Source organism: Colius striatus, chromosome 1, assembly GCF_028858725.1.
Source record: "Colius striatus isolate bColStr4 chromosome 1, bColStr4.1.hap1, whole genome shotgun sequence".
Lineage (NCBI taxonomy): Eukaryota > Metazoa > Chordata > Aves > Coliiformes > Coliidae > Colius > Colius striatus.
The window spans coordinates 7,163,658-7,178,762 of record NC_084759.1 but is presented as its reverse complement, the minus strand read 5'-3'; the positions used below and the strand labels follow the sequence as shown (position 1 = coordinate 7,178,762).

Genomic DNA, 15,105 nt, shown 5'->3' with positions numbered 1-15,105 from the left:
GCAGGGCCACCAAGATGATCAGGGGAATGGAACATCTTTCATATGAGGAAAGGCTGCAGGAACTGGGGCTGTTTAGTCTGGAGAAGAGGAGATTGAGGGGAGATCTTATTAACATTTATAAATATCTAAAGGGTGGGTGTCAGGAGGTTGGGACATCCCTTTTTTCTATAGTAGATAGTAACAGGACAAGGGGTAATGGGATGAAGCTGGAACACAAAAAGTTCCACTTAAATATAAGAAAAAACTATTTCACTGTTCAGGTGATGGAGACCTGGCACAGGCTGCCCAGTGGAGTCTCCTTCCTTGGAGGTCTTCAAGACCTGCCTGGACCCACCTGGTTCCTATGCGACCTGATCTAGGTGAACCTGCTTCTGCAGGGGGGTTGGACTGCATAATCTTTAAAGGTCCCTTCCAACCCCTACCATTCTGTGATTTCCCAACAGAAACTAAACTCATACCCTTTTTATAATTTGACCATCTGATAGTTTCATGAGTCATCAAAACTTCAGATCTTCAAAAAGACAGTCAAAAAAACAAACATCCAAAATTAAACTGTTTCAGCAGAAGAGAATACTTCTCTGCTTTGGCTTTCATTTTTTTTAAAAGCTTTCCTCCCTGGAATTAAATATGTGAAAGGCTGATTTCCAGCCAGCACCCTGTGTACTTTGGGAAAAAAAGGTAACGTATTTCAGATTTTTTTCCACATATTCAGCAGCCTGTAACAGAGGAAACCTTTTTCTTGCCCAGTTCCAAAGCCAAGTTACACCAGCTACCCATCACGAATGTGTTAGTTTGAAATGGGAGCTCCCAGTAGCAGATTTTAGATGTGGGGGTATGATATTGAAAAGGCACATTTTTGCAGAGAAAGTCATTTGTGATTGTCTCCTGGCACCTTTGTGCTTAATCTCTTGGCATGGTTATGTTTAAATGGCTGAACCTGGCACCTGCAGTTAAGTGACACACAAAGCCATAATGCATATGAAATTCAGATAATGAACGAGTCCCTGTTAAAACAAACCTGCCTCAAAACTCTGGCAGATGGAAAAACACAAGTGATTTTGTTGCTGCTCAGCTATTTTCTTACCAGCTCCAGTCATGAGTCTACCTGTGAGCTGCGTGCAGAAGGCAGGAAAGAACCCCTGATCTTACAGCCACCCATAAACTCCTCCTGCACACAAAATGAACATCTCTTGCTACAGCCCACTGATTCTTTCTGCCAAGAAAAACATTTTACAGCAACCATTTCACTTGTATCACTTTTTTTTCAGAGGAACCAAAGGATGATGCCTGACTCAGCCTGCAGAAAAGTTAGATGGTTATCTTCTAAGAGACAGTTGATGCCTCCTGCTCTCCCAGCATTTGCACAGACATTGAGCTTTATGCATGTGGATATTTCCACCAAGTCCAATGTCAGGTTCATATAGCACAGTGTTGGCAGCACTGGGGATGTTCAGCTTTGACCAGCATGATAACTGCCAACTACCTGGTTGAAAATTTGTGTAGCCTTAGTACAGATGTTGTACATATTTTTGGGTTTATTAGGAAAGGCCAGGCAGACCAAAAGCCCCCTGAACTGCACAGTGCTGTCTCAGCTCACCTGCCAGTGAGCTTCAGTAGCCACTCATACCCAACTTGGCCTGCACACAACTTTCATACCAGCAAGCCTCTCATCACTGACTTTCAAAGGCAATTTTGAAAGGAGGAAAGTACTTTTCCCCAGGAAATCTATCATTTATTTTCAAGTCTAAAACCCTTTTTGGTAAGCAGCTCTGTGTTCTCACCCCAGATCCCAGCAGACGTGCAGGAAATGCTGCCCAGCACAGAAGCGCAGTCACGGCTCAGGCACCGTTAAATGAGGTAACGGTCAGAAGCGCCTCGTTTGACTGAGATGTCATTTTCATTGCTCTGGGCTCTGACTCATTCCTGCTTTTCCCACTCATTAAATGTTTATTCTCACTAGCACTGCTTACTCAAAAAGTTTCAGCTACAAAAATCACTCCCTGAAAGAAATCTGTTTGCTCCTCAGATCCCAGAAGGCTCATTCAAATGCCCAAGTGTACCCTACTAAGCTTCCTCCCAAGCCTGGTCGTTGTGGCTAAGCTCCAGCAACTCCAGTTTACACCACTGTGGGGGTTGGGAGAGGGAATTTGATTTCACTCATTATTTGTGATGTGAAACACAGCTGGTATAACAGCCACCTCTTCCTAAGGATCTGTGAAACACAAGCCAGCCCCAGGGTGATCAAAATTGCTGTTTGGACTCCTGTGCATTCAGAGGTTTGCAGGCAGCAGGGACTTACCACACTGACAAGTTTTCATTTAGCTGGTACAGCTTCCCTGAACTATCCTTGCCCCTGAGACAGCCAATGTTGGCACGACTGCTCCCAGTGTTCTCTTCAGCACTTTGCATCCTCAGTCCAAGCTAATCTTAAAGCAGGATTATGATATAGGAGCAACAAATAAAATGCAGACAAATCTTTAGGGTGAGTTCACCTGTCCAAAAACCATGCCTCAGATCTTAAGCCTCCATCTGTACTTGACAGGGAACCAGATGCTTAGAAAGAAGAGGTGTATAGAATTCATCTTCCTCAAGATTGCTTTTCTCCCTCCACTGACCAGGACAACCTTGAGATAGCTGGTTTAAGCCAGCTGTATAAGGGAAAAAGATGAATTCCACCTTCAGTGCAGTACTTAAACCATCTACCAGCTTAGGTCATCTGAGCTGCTCCACTGGAGCTGCTTTTGGCTGAAAGAAGCATCACTGCAGTCTGAAGAGCCTGAACAAGCAAGCACCTGTGTCCTGGCCAAGCCAGTTACTCCAGACACCTGCTAATGAGCATCCAACCACGGACACCACAGGGGCTATATGCCACCCTCACTGTATTGACACCTCTTGTCATCTGCTGAGGCTGGAAGGTCTTCTAGTTGAGGACCATCACTAGCCATAGGCTTATGGAGCTCCTCACACAGCGGGCTGGCAGCCTGCTGAGATGAACATGGCTTTTAAAACCTGTACTGCAAACACAGAAATACACCACCTGCTTTTCTTAAAAACCCTCTGTGCTGAAATATAGGTTACAGAAACCCAGGGCTAAAAATCTGCACAACTCCATTTGTGCAGCAAGCTTAAAAATGGGTCTCAATGTCACATCCACTGTTGCTCCTCTCTCCTTTGCTCACTGTTAGGTCTGATGAAGGCAGAAAGGGGAAAACCACTATCCTTCACTTCAGTGCTCCTGGGCAGAGCAATTGCAGGAGCAGCTCAGGGACCCTGAACAGCTTGACAAGAAAGGCTCAGATAGCCATAATCTCCTCCTGCCGCTTGGGCACCACAGTAGCTGTAGCAAAATCTCTCCTAATGAGTGAAGAGGCACAAGTCAACATCTCCAGGAGCTGAAACCCACCCACAGATCCCATTAAAGCACAAGATGGGTCACCAGTGTCTTTTGGACCAAGCAAAGTAGCTCTCTGCCAAGTGATGCTCAGGCTCAGTTTGGGAGTAAATACAGGACAAGGACAGTTTCCCAGCAAAGTAAGTTTGCAACCACCCTATTTTGGAGTTGTTAATACAGATCTTAATGCCTGCTAAGCAAGGACAATGTTTTTCCAACACCTCTCCTTGCCATTTTCTCCCTTACAGGAGGTGACTGTACAATCCTGATGGCAATTGTGAAGAAGGACACAAAGATTGTTAGAGACAGCATTGCCTGAACCATCCCAGATAGCTCTGTGCTTCCCCACATGCCTTCCAGCAGCAGGAAAGCTGCAGTAAGAAACCTCAGCTATGGCACTGCCACATGAGTTTACACTTGAATGTATCAGGCTCCTACCTTTACTTTTTCTCCATTTATCTCCACAGTTTTAATCATAAAGTCAACCCCAATGGTGGCTCCTTGACCTGGTGGGAAAAGCCCCTGAAAGGAAAAAAAAAAAAATAGTTTGATTAAGCAAATTTCTGTAGCAAGACAAAGAACTCTCTGGGTGCCAATCCTCACCCTTTTCCATCCTCAAAACTATTCCTCCCGTGTCCTCTTCCCCAGACACTTATTTTCAGCACATTTATTAGGGAGAATGTGTCATTTCCCCAGCAAAAAGGTTACTATCATCCAACCTTATGGTGTTTTCCTTGCCTACATGTCCCTAGCTGTGTAGCAAGTCACTGACTTCAGAGGCAGGAAAACAGGAGAAAAGGAGGGTGCAGGAACAGAAACAGGAAAAGAGAGGGGCAAATCTCTTCTGCTTTTGGGCAGTTAAAAGAAGCAGGGGAAGGGTAAATGAGGACCCTCCATCCTGCTTCCCAATGTGTTGAAAGAAGTGTGAGCACTCACATGGGATGAGATGCTTTTACTACTGCAAACTCACACCTTCCCTGTCACCTCCACCAGAAGCCACAGCACAAAAGGCATTTCTGGCAGCTCACAGCATTGGGGTCACATTGCTGCACAGCATTTTGGGAGTGAAACACAGAGCCAAGCACCTCAGGTGCCACAGCAATGGCAAAGGCCAGTGTGATGCTGGTGGGTTTTGTCTTCAAGGTCATCAGAAAAGGAGCAACAGCAAGCCAAAAAAAACCCCAAACAACCATAAACAGAGCTTTTTAGTTTCTAGTGTCTAGGTCTGTGAAGTCACATGGATTTTGGGGCACATCCATCCCCTACAGCTGTGCTGCCAAAGCACAGACAGAAGTGGCCACTGGTTTTTGTGGTTAACCCTTGGGGGCTGATTAGCTTGCCAGCAGCTGTCACATGGCTGCAGTGTTTAACATCCCCATGGCTTTAAAAACAAAATTAATGGTGAGGGGGAAAGTTGCTGACAATTCCTAATGGAGAGTAAAACAAAAACCCCACAACTTATCTTTTATAGTGCCTCATGCAAAACCTTCTCTTGCCCCAGATCACAAAAGTATGCTCCTTTCCCTGTTATTCTACCACAAAATAGAAGTTTTGATGTTTAACACAAGACACTGGAGTGACAGCCCAGGGCCCAGGTTATTTATCTGCTAATGACAGATAATAGGGAGAGATTTGTGCAGTAAGGGCTGGGGAGGAGAAAGCACATAGGTCCAGAGCACCTCCAAATCAGGAGGAGCTGTCCCAGCAGCTTTCAGAGGGGATTTTCCATCTTTAGAGATGAGGTTTCTCCAACACAAGATCCTCAGCATTAGATACACACGTGCTGCCTGTGCCAGTATGTGGCGGTAGGCAATGCACACGCTGAGAGCACAGACAACAAAATGCTTTGGAGTCACGATGGTGGCAGAATCCCCAGTGCATGGGCACAGGCTCCTGACTCCCATCCCAATCCTGTCCCACGTCCAGGAGGTGGCCAGCCTTACCTGAGTGAAGCGACGGACTAAGCAGGTCTTGCCCACCCCGGCGTTGCCAATCAAAACAATTTTGAAGAGGAAATCATAATCTTCCATACTCATTTACGCAGCTGCAAGAGAGACAGAGCACAACACGATGTGAACCAAGGCTGTGGGGAAATGCCCTTTTATTCCTGATGAACTTTATTCCTCCAAATATTCAGAACAAAGGTCTCCTGGAACACAAGTGGCTCCTCAGATAAGAGACGAGAGCCCTTCCCACTCTGAGCCAGGGCATCCACGTAGCTCAATGTCAGCTGCTGTGAAACCTCAGCCACGTTTAGACTTTTGTGTTGTTTCACCTGGCTGCCCACAAAGTAGAGATAGTGGTTTTCAGCTTTCCAAGCAATGCTCCACAAGCCCAAGTCACAATTTCCTAGATTTCTCCAAATCTTTGTTTTGCTTTTAACTATGTCAGCTCCAAAGGACTTTGCCCCATTGTCCAAGGGGACAATTTGTTAGGGCAATACCCAGAAAGCCCCCTATAAGCTCCTCCAAACAGGCACTGAGTACCCACAGAGCAAGGCTGGGGCACCTATGTGAGCTGAACAGACAGGGAAATTAAAATAAGTTAAAAATAAAAGCAATAGCATTTGCCTTAAAGACAGAAAGAGTTCATTTGCTAAAATCATAGCAAAGAGCAGGAGAATCGTTTGGCTGAAATACATGAAGAGAAGTTTTTAACAAATAATAGATGCTACTAGGAACATTGCCACTACAATGATAAGTTTTGTTAGTTTTGTGAGGACAAGTTGTTTGACACAAAGCTCAAATTGAAAGTGAACAGAGGAGACTGGGGGACACCCAACATGCCTCCCCTGCACCAAATCCAGCCTTGGCAGGATGCAGAGATGGATGTTTTGGCAGTGTCATAAGAGATGGGCAGGGCCTGCTTGCAGGGGACAAGACCTACAAGGCTTCCTTAAGCCATTCCAAGGAGGAGGACCAAACAATTTGCTGTGGCTGAGAGATAAATATCTACACCTCCACTGCATCCAAGGGTGCCACCAACACCGTGAACAGGAAAGGGGTCTGTAACCTTTGAGAAATGCAACAACAGCCAGAAGAGATTTAGGCATGAAAACACACAGACAAGGGAGCAGAAAGGCTGCCTTCAGGAAGATCCAGGTACTACATATGTCATCAAAGACTTGTCCTGAAGACTGGTCTGGGATAGTGGCAGAAACTATGTCAGCAAAGAGACAGATTTACAAGTCAAGATATCAGGTAAGGCAATACCTATTAGTACCTAACCCACCAGTACCTACGGATTAGGCACTGAATGACGAGATAGAGACAAAGACAGGAGGTGCAGGAGATGGGTAGGGAGAAGGAAAAAAAGAATAAATGTATGAAATTGCTACCCTTGTACAGTCCAGATTGCTTAGAGGGTTTTTCCAGAGCTGACAGAGAGCAAATGCAGCATAGGTGAAATAAGCTTCTCCCACTCAGCCCAAAGGCAAAGTGCCCTCTCCCACTGTGTCCAAAGGTCTTTCCTTGGGAGGGTTCATTGCCACATACCAGAAGGCCTCAGCCACAGACCCCAGTCTCACCATACAGCTGTGATAGTTTGTAGTCAAACAGCCAGAGAGCACAAGATCACACTGAGATAAGCCTGGGCCTGCCTGGCAGGACACAAGAAAACAGCTCTCCAAGAACCACCAACAGCCTGATGGACCTGAAGGCAAAAGAAGTGGAAGATTGACTCAGCTGCTTCACATCTATGTGATCCTTGGCAATTTCAGCAGTCTAAAAAAAAGGGTAGCCACACCAATTAGTCACTAATGATCTGCATGACATCAGCAGATGGTTAGCAGGGACACAGCTGAGTCACTCCATGGATATGTCACTTCATATGGGCCAGTGACACAGCGTGGCACTTGCCCTGCTGCTGCTTTGGTGAGCTGGAGCTACAGTCCCTTCAAAGTACAACCGAACAGCAGCATCTAGAGCTGTCCTGACGACTCTAACCAAGACCTTGCAGCTCCCTCCTATCTCTTAATACAATGAGAATATTTTAAAAAGCAGCCATAAAAAATGCCCTCTTTATTTTTCTGGGGTTGTTATTTTGGGTAATCATTTCATATGTGCATGCCTGGTGCTCCTGGATAGGGACTGGAGAACAACAACAGCATTGAGAACATGTTGACAGTGCTCTTGCAACAAAGGCTAAATGTTAATATATAATTTCAAGCTTTTGCTTAGTCAGTGTGAAGAAAAACATGATCATCCACTAAAAGCTGTTTCAAGAGTAACAAGACTGTCTCAGCACTGGATAATTAGCCTTGGGTTGCTTCAAATCCCAGAGGGCCCTGCTTGCTGCCCTGAAAGATTTCAGCCCTATTACTTATACTCTCAACAATTCAACATTCAAATTTATCTTCTCAGGAAGCTTAAAAATAAACTTCCTCTGCAGATCTTTGAGCTCAGAACTGCTAAATGGCTCAGACATACCCTAGAGTTATGTCTGATCCCCTTCATTAGGCTCCAAGATTAATCATATGTGCTAATGACCTCAAATGGGAACTGGAAGATGAGGCAAGGCCATAAAACAAACAACACAACCATGAGATGAAATGCCAGAATTGAAGAGACAAAAATTTGGGGCACAGGAGGAGAGAAAGCAAAAGAAGCAGCAGGGAAGAAAGAAGTTATTTGGGAGATAGAGTGGGCAAGTGAGAGTGATCATCACTGCCCTGACACCTCTGTTCACCCAGACTGGTGTTTCTCCCTCTGATGTGCACACACACTGACCTGCCACGCCACCAGTGCTGAACACAAACATTGCATCAGTTACCCTCACGAAACCTTCTCCTCCTGCAAGCACAGCCTTTCAGCCTAGTGACCTTTGCTGCTGACTCAGGCTCACATAACCCTCCCTCTCCCCAGGGAAGATGTGTCTCAACCTCTGCCCAGCTCACCACAGTGCATCTTAGCAATACATCACACTTGGTATTATTTATTTATCTTCTAGAGCATGTAATTCAAAGTGCCACTTCTTTGCTTGTTTTTGTTTTCTTGATTGTTTTTTTTTTTCATGTGAGGGTTTTTTTTTTCCTTTGGCTTTTCTTGTGTTTACAGGCTCAAGGCTCTGCCTTGCATCCCTGCAGGAGTTTAAAGCTTCAGGGCTGCAGCTGCCTGTCCCACCCTTTGGCAAGGCCAAGACTCTGCAGCTAAGGCAGGGGATGGGTTGCCTGTCCATGCCTCAGCCACCCTTCACCACACTTGTTTAAATCATGAGCAGGGCTGAGTACAGCAGAGACATGCCTTATCATGAGATAAAGCAGGAGCAGAGCCTGAGGCTGGTCACAGGGCAGAAAAAGAGGTTTTACAGCCATTTTTCCCAGAGGCAGATTATACACCCTGACCAGTTCCCATGGCTCACACCCCCCTCTCCCCAGCTGTTCCCACCAGCCTCTCAAGGGGTCAGTTTTACAAGGTTTTATTTCATCTGTGTCCCTGACAGCACAGTAAATGCTCTTGGCATTTTCTTAATTTATTAATTCCAATTCAATCAAAAAAACCTCATGAGACCCACCCAGAAGAAAAGCACAGGGGCCAGGGGTTTTAACTTCTCTTTCACCCCCATGCAGACTCATAACAAACAAGCTCCAGCTCCCATGGAGACACCTGAAAAAGGAGGCACAGCAGCTGTGGGCTGACTTCCCTGTGCAGCAAGCAATGCTGCAAAGGCAGACACGCACCAGACCTTCCCACTTCTCCCAGAGCCTTGACTGCTAGAAACTCTCCCAGAGAATGATCAGCAGGATCTGATCCTCCATTTCACCTGCCATGGGATTTTCACTGCCTGTAGATGTGGGACAGCAGCACAGCTGATGGATTGAGATGAACTCCCACCTGCTTCTCCTGTTCACCACAAAGCAAGGAGTTTGTCCACAGCAAATACATGCTTCAGGGAGTAAAATACCCATGATCTTTTGGTTTATTCCCCTACGTGATGTCCTTTCCCTGCATTTTTTCCAGTCACCTTAGTTCTCCCACATCCACTTTGATTTACCTCACAGAATTGATCATCACCTGAACCAATCATTTTATGTTTTTGCAGCGGGTTTTTTTGTGCATTAGTTTGGATGGACAGAATGTTCTTCATCTCTGACCTGCTCTATGTCATGCTCAGTCACTTTGGGTACTACCTGGCAGAAACACAAATACTACCTGGGAGACACAAATGGCTTTAGAGCAATCAAACTCTCCTTCAAATGGATGAAACCACTATTCTGTCTGCCCCTCCTCAGCTTTTACACCAGTCTTTGCATAAAACAAGCAGCAAGTATGAGTGAGGTTTTTAGCTGATAAAGAACTCTCTGGTAGCTTTCTCTCAACTGCCTTGCTTGAGGAAGAGTTTTCACCTCTAAGCAGGATCAGAACAGGCTCTACGATGATCATTTTGCCCCAGTTATTTTGGCTCATGGAGCCAAAAGTAGAGTAGGATAATTCAAAAGAGCAAGCCTTTCTCAGTCAATCCAAAGGTGTGCCAACCTCTGCCTGGTTTTTACCCTCCCTGAAGATCATAAGATAACACATGCTTGTGATAGACAATAGAAAGCCTTTGTCTGGAGTCAAAAATCTTTCATGCATAAAGGAATATTTTGTTGCCTTCATTTTACAAGAATAAAACATAAATAAGTTGTTGTTTCTAATCTTCTGTGATGTCTCAGTCCTCTTCTGCATTAAAGGTATTGGAGTCATGAAGCAGCAGTTTCATTCTCTGCAGGGCCAGGTGACGACTAAAGCAGGGAGTGCATGGCCCATCATGGTACCATCTTCTCTCATCACCAGTCTCACTCATGGGTTTTCATTTCCTAGAGCACAAAGAAGCACCAGAAAGCTTCATGGGCATATCTTGCTTGTGAGCCATGGTTAGGGTCCACTGTCACCAAATCAGAACAGGTCAAATAAGAGCAGGCTTAGTGCAGCCAGGTGATGGAGATCCACACATGACTAGGTGAGAAGAGACCTTTAGGATCAACAAGTCCAACTACCAACCCGGCACTGACACTTCCACCATGTCCCCCAGCACCACATCTACACAGCTTTTGAGTATCTCCAGGGATGGTGACTTCACCACCTCCCTGGGCAGCCCCTTCCAGTGTCTAACAGCCCTCAGTGAAAAAGTTCTTCCTAATCTCCAATCTAAACCTCTCCTGGCACAACTTGAGGCCATTTTCTCTTGTCCTATCTTTCATTACTGGGAAGAAGAGACCAGCCCACACCTTACTACAACCTCCTTTCAGGTAGGTGGAGAGAGTGATCATGTCTCCCCTTAGCCTTGGTGTCAGCTGCAAATAATCCATCCCCTCACGCAGATCATCGATTAGGATATGTTAGAACAGAACAGGCCCCAGCACTGAGTCCTGGGGAACACCACTGGTGATCAGTCATCAACTGGATTTAACTCCATTCACCACCACTCTCTGGGTCTGGCCATTCAAACAGTTATATTTTACCCACGTAAGAGCTATCCACATCTGAAAAGGCTTCTCCACACTTAGGGACAAATACTGAAACTATATTGATTCAAGAAAGCTGATAATTTGCACCTCAGCTATATCCCACCTCAAATCCTCATTCACAACCTACTGCTTCAATTAGACACAAAATAGTATCTGCAGCCTCTTCCACCTGCTGGAATTAACTTGTAGGTCAGGGTGGGTTTTCATGTATTTATATAGTTCTTAATGAGTGTTTTCTGTTCATCATCATCCAACAGCAATAAACAAAAATAAATCGACCTAAACATCTCAAGTTCAAACAGCAGCAGTTATGTACACAGATATTATACTGATTGCACATGCTGTATGAGCTAGGAAATTCAAAGCTAAGGCTAATATTTCAAGCAGAAAATTATTCCTTGCAGGCCAGAGAATCGCAGGGAACTCAGGTCTGGACATGCTGTTACATAACTCAGGATAACATATTTTCATTTCCAAAGCACCTGCCAACCCAAGTGGGCTCCTGCATCTGGCAAGCATGAGCCCAGCTCATGCCTCTCTGGAAAGCAGCAGCCTCGATTTCTTTCTGCTCCCCTGCCCACCTTTCTCATTCCTCTTTACAAGATTATCTTTCACTTGCTGAAGTACCGAGGCCTGAACAATAGGCCTCAAACTAAAGCTGACCTCTAGGATGAGCCTCCCAAACTAACATGATATAAAATTAGTATCTGATCATTAATGAAATATGTATGATTAATGAAAGATGTAGCTGAGACAGAATATATTCATTAGTGAAGACAGATGTTATGAGAATATACTCCTTTCTTTGTCTGGAGGCAGACTGTCAAGGCCACGAAACCGGGTGTCTGGCCTTGTGTCAAAAAATATGACCAAAACCAAACAGATAAAGAAACTCTCTTCGTTCCTCCCTGAGCCCTGGTCAGGCTCTGGGTGGCATATCAAAAGAGATTGAAACCAAATGTTCCCACATTTGAAACAATCCAAGCTTGTTGATTCAACCACATAAAAGCTGGAGCTTCTTGCAGTGACATTGGAGACCTCCCCTACAGGGGACACACTGCGTGGGAGCTCCCAGTTGCTGGGAAAAGCTCTCCTGATTATCTCTGAAACCAGGGCTCCCCAGAGACTGTGGATCTGGATGATGATAAAGTGTGAAGGCAATTGGTGACGTATCTTTCTTAATCACTGTAGCTAACCTCATGTAGTAATGATTAGGTGTATTACCTTACTTATTCTCTCTGCTGCTTTAAACTTGCTGTATTATTTCACTCGTTACCTCATTGCTCTAAACATAACAATATTTGCCTATTTCCCTTTTAACTTGGTGTCTATGTCCTTTGTGCTGACTCTGTCCATTAGCAGAACACTTGCATTCACATGAGAAAAATTGAGAGACTTCATCCCCACAAAAGCCTGGATTATCCATGCCTCTGGGCTGCTCGTGGCAAAACCACAGCACATGGATCTATGCTCCCAGCTTGGCGTGACACAAACTCCAGGGGCATTCTTCCCAAATTCAAGGGAGAAATATTTATTGCAGGCACTCAGAGTTGCAGAGCCTGGCATTTCCCATCTCCTGCCATCACACTTGCCATTCCAGGCAAGCAAAATCCAGTTGTCTGTGCACTGCCAAGTCCTAAACATGCCTCTTCATCAAGCATGGTCCCTCATAAGAAGGGAGAAGGTCCTCAGTGCACCATGCCTCTCAAGTGTGATTTCCCAGGCAGAAACACAGCAGCTTCACTCACTCACTCATTAGTGCACAGACCTCCATGGTGCACTGGGCTTGCAGCACACTCACACTACCACTGACAGTCTCAATAAGTTAATCCAACACTTCCAGGAGGCATCAAGCAACTAACCACACCATGCAGGGAGGCGTGGGGCTCCCTGTGCACAGCAGCTCTGTCAGCATGGGCTGACCAGTTGCCACTCATTTGAAAGTCTAGACACACTTTGAAAAAGCAAACTGCATCCAAACTTTCCAGCTAGAAAAAAAAAGCAGTATATCATAGAACCTCAGCCCTACCCTATTTGGAGAGATTCCTGCTCCTCAACCCTTTCTCTGGATATTTCTCCCACAGAAACCAAGTAAGCTGAGTAGGTACAAGCTCTTGGGTACCACAGGAATGTTTTATCTTACAGATATATTTCTATAAATAACAGAAAAACCTAAGTTGAAGGGGTCTGCATCAACAACCACAGATAACAAATAACCTTTTCCCTTGCCTCCCTTCTCCAGGGAAAAATTGCAACTCACTGGACTACTTGGATCAGCTTGTCTCATATGTTAGCTGGCCTCCAGGAGCTTGTGCAAGTGCCACAGAAGAATCCACCAACCAGTGATGACAGGTGCTTCACTATAAATCAACTGGGTAAATTCAGCACTAGTATCATCCCAAGGAAGAGCTCAAAGCAGCAGCTCTGCTTTACCTCGTAGAAAGAGCTGACAAGAGCAGGATTGCTCAGCTGGGATGCTCGTGCTCAGCACAAGAGAGCCCAGCCTTACCACAACCCACAGCAGGACACCAGTTTACCTCACTCCCAGAGATAACAGACTGCAGACCGCCCTCTGTGCCTGCTGTGCTTGAGAGTGAAGGTTACAGATCTCACATTCAGGAGCAATCTTCAGGTTTTCACATGTTCCTGGCATCCCCTGATGGTGAAAAGCCTTTGTGTCCATGCTGTCCACCTCTGGTTGAAGTCTACTGGGGGGGCTTTGCTAGTACTGGTGTGAAGAGCAGCATTAACACACATCATTAATCATTTTTTTTTGTTGGATGGTAGAAGGATAGGTGGTGTTTAGGTTGGATGTATCCTTGAGGATCTCAGTGTATCAAAGGCTTCTTCAGGAGAGACCAGGCAAGTCACAGTTTCTGCCATTCAGTGTCCTCATTTAACTTTCCCACCTCCTGGAGGGAAAGGAATCTGTGACATTTGTAACACACTTCAGTGCTATGGAAATGCAAAATATCACAAGCAGGCAGCAAGTTTTATTCCATCAAATATATCTGAAGATTGAACTGTTAATGATGATTCTCCTGGCACAGATAAATGAACTAATCCAATTTCTCTGTGTGTTAGGGAAAATGAAATACAGAGCACTTGCAACATAATAAATAGGAAATTAATCTCTTTGGGATTAAATAAAAAGCATGCTGACACATACATCCACAATGCCCCAGTCGTGGCTGACCAAACCACACACCAGCAGCAGCACTCCCAGGACACATATCCTCTTCAGAAAACTGTTTCCAACCTCAAGAACAGCCCTGCGCTCCATTTGTTGGCAGTTTCTGGGTTCTAATTGCAAAACAGTCAGTGTAAGCTTAAAAGATGTTTATAAAAGCACGTGTTAAGACATGCCTGGACATTGAGACCCAATACTGCATGTTCAAAACAAGGCTCTACTGGTTGTGGCCACATTTTAGCAAACTGTGTGACCATCAAGCTCTGCAGCAACACATTTTTGCATGGAAGTGGTTAAAGACTCGGCCAGCACAAGAGACAAACAGACTTCCAAGTGTGGAAAACTGCATTGCCAGAAATACAGTCAAAAATGCTGCTTTATCCACTCAAAAACAGCCACCTCTTCCCAAAGGAAAAAAAAATCACTAAGGCAAGCGTTAAATAGAACATGCCATGCATCGAAAAACCAGGAAAGCTTCCTAAGCCCAGCTCTCTACAGTGGGAAATAAAGTTCACACATCAAGACTTGACCCACCAAAATAACAAAACCCATCAGCACTTTTGGTGATAATCACTCTGCCCTTAGAAATCAGATGCAGGATAAAGCTGAACCTCGGATGTCTCCATGGGCAAGAGTTTTGGAGACAGAGTTTTGCAGCCCTGCATGCAAGGAGATAAAGCTGAAAAAGGAACAATTTGGCCTTGGTGCAGAAGAAAGGTATGTGCATGTCATCTGGGTAAAAGGCAAAGAAATTTATCAGGGGAATGGAACATCTTTCATACAAGGAAAGGTTGCGGGAACTGGGGCTGTTTAGTCTGGAGGAGATTGAGGGGAAATCTCATTAACATTTATAAATATCTAAAGGATGGGTGTCAGGAGGTTGGGACATCTCTTTTTCTATAGTAGCTAGCAACAGGACAAGGGGTAATGGGATGAAGCTGGAACACAAAAAGTTCCACTTCAATGTAAGAAAAACCTATTTCACTGTTGAGGTGAGGGAGCCCTGGCACAGGCTGCCCAGGGAGGGTGTGGAGGCTCCTTCCTTGGAGGTCTTCAACACCCGCCTGGACACGTTCC

At 45.2% G+C, this 15,105-nt stretch overlaps 1 protein-coding gene across 2 annotated transcripts in view; it reads right to left on the bottom strand.

The window, feature by feature from the left end:
- RAB30 (RAB30, member RAS oncogene family) overlaps positions 1 to 15,105 on the bottom strand; it is a 53,145-nt gene that overhangs the window by 13,623 nt on the left and 24,417 nt on the right. For both annotated transcript variants that reach the window (XM_061991117.1, XM_061991125.1), the window contains exons 2-3: positions 5,335 to 5,435; positions 3,830 to 3,913 (exon numbers count right to left, since the gene is read on the bottom strand). In XM_061991117.1, the coding sequence (XP_061847101.1) occupies positions 3,830 to 3,913; positions 5,335 to 5,427 (177 nt within the window). In that variant the 5' untranslated portion in view covers positions 5,428 to 5,435. The remainder of the gene's footprint in view (positions 1 to 3,829; positions 3,914 to 5,334; positions 5,436 to 15,105) is intronic.